This window comes from Chrysochloris asiatica, unplaced genomic scaffold, assembly GCF_000296735.1.
Source record: "Chrysochloris asiatica unplaced genomic scaffold, ChrAsi1.0 scaffold00566, whole genome shotgun sequence".
NCBI classification, from domain to species: Eukaryota; Metazoa; Chordata; class Mammalia; order Afrosoricida; family Chrysochloridae; genus Chrysochloris; species Chrysochloris asiatica.
Window position 1 is genome coordinate 330,177 of NW_006409084.1, and position 5,458 is coordinate 335,634.

General features: G+C 41.9%; 1 protein-coding gene across 1 annotated transcript in view; it reads right to left on the reverse strand.

Moving 5' to 3' along the window:
* Positions 1 to 664: 664 nt before the first annotated feature.
* Positions 665 to 5,458, reverse strand: part of LOC102815711 (zinc finger protein 420-like) — a 45,144-nt gene continuing 40,350 nt past the window's right edge. Inside the window, exons 3-7 of the mRNA XM_006877710.1 lie at positions 5,374 to 5,454; positions 4,139 to 4,199; positions 2,136 to 2,381; positions 1,344 to 2,051; positions 665 to 1,091 (exon numbers count right to left, since the gene is read on the reverse strand). Coding sequence (XP_006877772.1) covers positions 665 to 1,091; positions 1,344 to 2,051; positions 2,136 to 2,381; positions 4,139 to 4,199; positions 5,374 to 5,454 — 1,523 coding nt within the window. The remainder of the gene's footprint in view (positions 1,092 to 1,343; positions 2,052 to 2,135; positions 2,382 to 4,138; positions 4,200 to 5,373; positions 5,455 to 5,458) is intronic.

Genomic DNA, 5,458 nt, shown 5'->3' on the forward strand with positions numbered 1-5,458 from the left:
AAATTAATTATGGAATAATAATATATCAAACATTGTTTAGGATATATCCCTGCAGTTACAATGAAACTGTCATGTTTCTGTGAGAACTTTGCTCACTTCACAGTAGCTTTATAGAAGAAACATCTAACAATGGACATAAAGAAGTCTTTTCTCTATGAACCCTTTTATGTACAGTGAGGTGTGAGACCTGCATAAATGCTTTCTCACACTCCTGACATTCATAGGGCCTCTCTATATTATGGAATCACTTGTGTGCACTGTCTCGTAAGGCAAATGTGAAAGCTTTCCCACACTCCTTACATTCATATGGTTTCCCTCTACTGTGCACTCTTTATGTGAAAGGAGGGTTAAGTGATGATTTAACATTTCCTCACATGATGAGGCTTTCTGCTCCCATAAAGATTTCCAGCCTCGGAAACCCTGTACAGGATCCCTATAAGTCGGAACGGACTCCACAGCACATAACCACCACCACCATCACATTCCTTACTTTCATAGGGTCTTTCTCCACTGTGGATATTTCTATGTGATCTGAAACTTGAGAAATGGGTTAACCTTTCCCCTGATTCCTTATACCCATAGGGTCTCACCACTGTGGATTCTTCTATGTACAGTAAGGGCTGAGGCTCTTGTAACGGCTTTCCCACCCACACTCCTTACATTTTTAAGGTCTCTCTCCACTATGAATTCGCAAATGTATAGTGAGGGAAGAGGAACAAGTAAAGGTTTTTCCACATTCTTTACACTCATAAGGCCTCTCTCCACTGTGGATTCTTCTATGTTGTGTGAGGCTTGAGGCCTGAATAAAGGCTTTCCCACACTGTGTACATTCATAGGGCCTCTCTCCACTGTGGATTCTTCTATGTTGTATGAGATTTGAGGCCTGAACAAAGGCTTTCCCACACTCTGTACATTCATAGGGCCTCTCTCCACTGTGGATTCTTCTATGTGCTGTAAGATGTGAGGTTCTTCTAAAAGCTTTGCCACACTCCGTACATTCATAGGGCCTCTCTCCACTGTGGATTCTTTCATGTCTGCTAAGGTGTGCAGTTCTTCTAAAGGCTTTCCCACACTCCTTACATTCATAGGGCCTCTCTCCACTGTGGATTATTGTATGTGTTCTGAGGCTTGAAGGTGTTGGAAAGACTGTCCCACACTCCTTACATTCATAGGGCCTCTCCACACTGTGGACTCCTCTATGTGTTTTAAGTTGTGAAGTAGTTCTAAATGCTTTCCCACACTCCTTACATTCATAGGACTTCTCTGCACTGTGGATTCTTCTATGTATTCTAAGGTATGAGGTGCTTTTAAAGGCTTTTCCACACTCTTTACATTCATAGGGCTTCTCTCCACTGTGGATTATTGTATGTCTTCTAAGGTGTTCAGTTCTTCTAAAGGCTTTTCCACACTCCTTACATTCATAGGGCCTCTCTGCACTGTGGATTCTTCTATGTGTTTTAAGGTTTGAGGTTCTGCTAAAAGCTTCCCCACACTCCTTACATTCATAAGGCTTCTCTCCACTGTGGATTCTTCTATGTGCAGCAAGGTATGAGAAAACCCTAAAAGTTTTCCCACAAGTCTGACATTCATAAGGCCTCTCTCCACTATGAATTCGCTTATGAATACTGAGGCTTTGGGAAGAATTAAAGGCTTTTCCACATTCTTTACATGCATAGGGTCTCTCTCCACTGTGGATTCTTCTATGTGTTCTGAGGCTTGAGGCACCCAGAAAGGCTTTCCCACACTCCTTACATTCATAGGGCCTCTCTCCACTGTGGATTCTTCTATGTGTTCTGAAGCTTGAGGCATCCAGAAAGGCTTTCCCACACTCCTTACATTCATAGGGCCTCTCTCCACTGTGGATTCTTTTATGAGTTGTAAGGTATGAACTTGTTCTAAACGCTTTCCCACACTCCTTACATTTATAGGGCCTCTCTGCAGTGTGGATTATTCTATGTATTCTAAGGTATGAAGTGCTTCTAAAGGTTTTCCCACACTCCTTACATTCATAAGGCTTCTCTCCACTGTGGATTATTGTATGTGTTCTGAGGCTTGAGGGTGTTCGAAAGCCTTTCCCACACTCCTTACATTCATAAGGCCTCTCTGAACTGTGGGTTCGCATGTGTCTCCTGCACTGTGAGTACACTCTAAAGGCTTTCCCACACTGCTTACATTCATAAGGCTTTTCTCCGCTGTGGATTCTTCTATGTGCTGTAAGATGTGAGGTTTTTCTAAAGGCTTTTCCACATTCTTTACATTCATAGGGCCTCTCTCCACTGTGGATTCTTGTATGTGTTCTGAGGCTTGAGCGTATTAGAAAGCCTTTCCCACACTCCTTACACTCATAGGGCCTCTCTCCACTGTGGGTTCGCATGTGTATTCTGCACTGTGAGTACAGTCTGAAGGCTTTCCCACATTGCTTACATTCATAAGGCTTCTCTCCGCTATGGATTCTTTTATGTGCAGTCAGTTCTGATGTATACCTAAAAGTGTTCCCACACTCCTTACATTCATAAGGCCTCTTTACATTGTGGACTGTTTTATGTCTTGTGAGCCTTGAGGTATGGCTAAAGGCTTTCCCACATTGATTACATTCAGAGAGCCTGTCTCCAATGTGAGTTTGCAAATGTCGACTCTGCTGTGAGAAATCCCTAAAGGATTTCCCACACTCTTTACATTCAAAAGGCCTCTGTCTGCTGTGAGTTCTTATATGTCCAGGGAGGAGTGAAGCTTCACCAGAGACTTTCCCACACTCCCTATATTCATGTGGCCTGTCTCCACTTATTTTACGTTTATGAGTATTTTTCCTATTATGAGTGTTCACAGGAGTGGTCAGGTGAGAAGGACTCCTGCAGTCTTCTCCACAGTCCGGACACTGACAGGTACTGCTTCCAGTGTGAACTCTACTACGATTGTTCTCTAGGGAATGATCCAGGAAGGCTTCTCCATACTCACAGCATTCAATAGGATCTACTCCTGTGGGATCTACTTGGTGCACAGAAAGACCAGGAATCGGGCTGGAGGATTCCCCGCACTGGTTGCTCTCAGAATGTTCACCCAGGTTCTCAACTGCACCAATTCTGTTAAAAACAGGGAGTGTAAATGTGGACCAATGGTGTCCTCGGCAAACTACTCTATTCTCAAACAAGAAGACAAGAAAAAAAAAGTCAGTTATCGTGTTGGAAACAAATGTTGTCACATGACAGCATTAACAAACACAGTAAACGTGCATGTCTTTTTCCTGAATTGTCTCAAGATTCATCTAGGACAACGACTACCATTTCCGTCAATGTGTAAGACTTCCTCCTCATTGTGTCCAAGTGAAATATGCTTTAAACATTTCACTGACTAATACTTACGAAAACGTTCTTATGTGAATTTTCACGGAATTCATCGTTTTACAGCCAGGAATATACACATGGGTCCTGATGAAGGATTAACACTAGGTCGCATGCTATATTTGACTCACAAAGTGTAACGACTTCATGACATGGAACAACAGCTACTCCTTGGAAAGTCAACAAAGGGTTGCTAAAAGTCAGAACTGACAAGGCACACACAACACATATTTATCAGTAGGCTGCAGGGATTCAAACCACTTTGGAACGACTCAGCCATTTCCAACATAAATGAGAAAAGTGTCCAGATTGCATAGCAATCAAAACTGTTGCTTAATAGAATTTGATTTGATGAAGAAACAATCACTGGTACTGCATTTAATGATGGTGAGCAAACCACCAATATGAACGTGTTGCTCTAAACACTCCTGCAACACCAAACACCTGCATGGATACTAAGAGTCTTATATCACACACCGGATATGTTGTAGGACTCTGGAGATCAAAAAACATTTAGAGCTGTGCAGCCTGCCACCATATCTGAATGGCACACAACTGAAGGTTTCTTAATTGACTCACAATTTAATAGGCAAGAGATTTGACTGTTGGGAAATGCATACGCAAAACCTTCATGTGTCCAGTAATTACTGAATCAAAATTGTTCACAGAATGATGCAATTGAAAGATGATGGAGTTCTCCATGAACTATTTGGAGACCCCTCATTTCAGTGTATTTTGATGTTATGACACCTCCTGAGATTTTGTGAAGCACTAATTTCTGTTGTTTGAATCACACTTACCTCAAATGTCTCTCTTGGTTGTCAAGGTGATCCTTCCAGTCACGTGATTTCTTAATTGCACCTGCGATGCATAACAACAAGGTGTTACTCTTCAGATATCATATGATTAAATGCTCCCTGGGTAATTTTTCTCCATCATTAATGGTTTCAGCCACTGATCCAATCATTCAGGTTAAAGTTCACAATTAGAATCAAATGGGAATGATTAGAGGAAACAGAGGTTCCTAGTAAAAGAGACTCAGCTCCATTTTGCTATTCCAGAGCTTTGACAAGTGTTAAAATGCAATTTACTAGGAAATACTTCTATCAGGATGGAGAGGGACAGTAACATACACCGGTATCATTAGGAGAGCTAAGTAGAAAGGAATTAGACATACCACACATGTAACGTTACAAAGGCAAAGGGTCTCCGTGTCCACAGGTGCTAAAGGACAACTAAAATCAACAGAGTAAGTTCAGGTATCTGTGAAGTTGGGTCTGCAAGCCAAAAGAAACTTTTTGAAGCTAACAGATTTCCTTCATTCACAGGCTACAATTACATTTCCTCAGCCTTCCTGACACATGGGCCTCAGTGACTGTGATTTCCAGTCTCCTCAGATTTTTCCTTAGCTTCTCTGAGAAAACAAATGGGTAGAGCTACCACAGAGCTCAGGAGTCCTACTGCAGTGGTGTAGGATAAAACCCCCAGACCCCTCTAGGAAAATGTACACAAGTTCCCTAAGCATTGAAACCGAGGTATTGACAGTTCACAACAACATGGATCTCATGGAGAAATGTACATCACAAGGAAGGCCTTGATGAACAATTAAAGATTCCTTGTCACTGAGATAGTGCTCTGTTCTCTAGGAGCTCTGATGATTGAGAGATGTGAGTTTATATGCATCAAAATCATGACATCAAACTTGCCAGAAACCCAATAAATGTCTCAGAAAGGAACACACAGGACAAGTCTCTCAGTGCATGAAAGTGTCCCCTGAAGTCAATGCTATGCTGATGGCACTTAGAGAGGCCCAAGGCTTATTTTATTCACAAGAGAAATGAAAGCTCAGTTTAGTGCACAGAGCTTTGTATTACGGGAATCTTGGATACATGAGCTCCATATAGAAGGGGACCATGCCTTTTATTTACAGGGCGTTCCCATTGCTCATTCCATATAAGCAAGCACAATTGATGAGTAAAATATTTTTGTTCACTAAAGGAATAAAAAAAAAGAAAATGGAAGATGCCATTCATACCGACTGAAGCCAGGTTTCTCAAAGTTTCCACCATCACGTCTCTGTAGAGTTTTCTCTGAGCAGGATCCAGCAAATCCCACTCTTC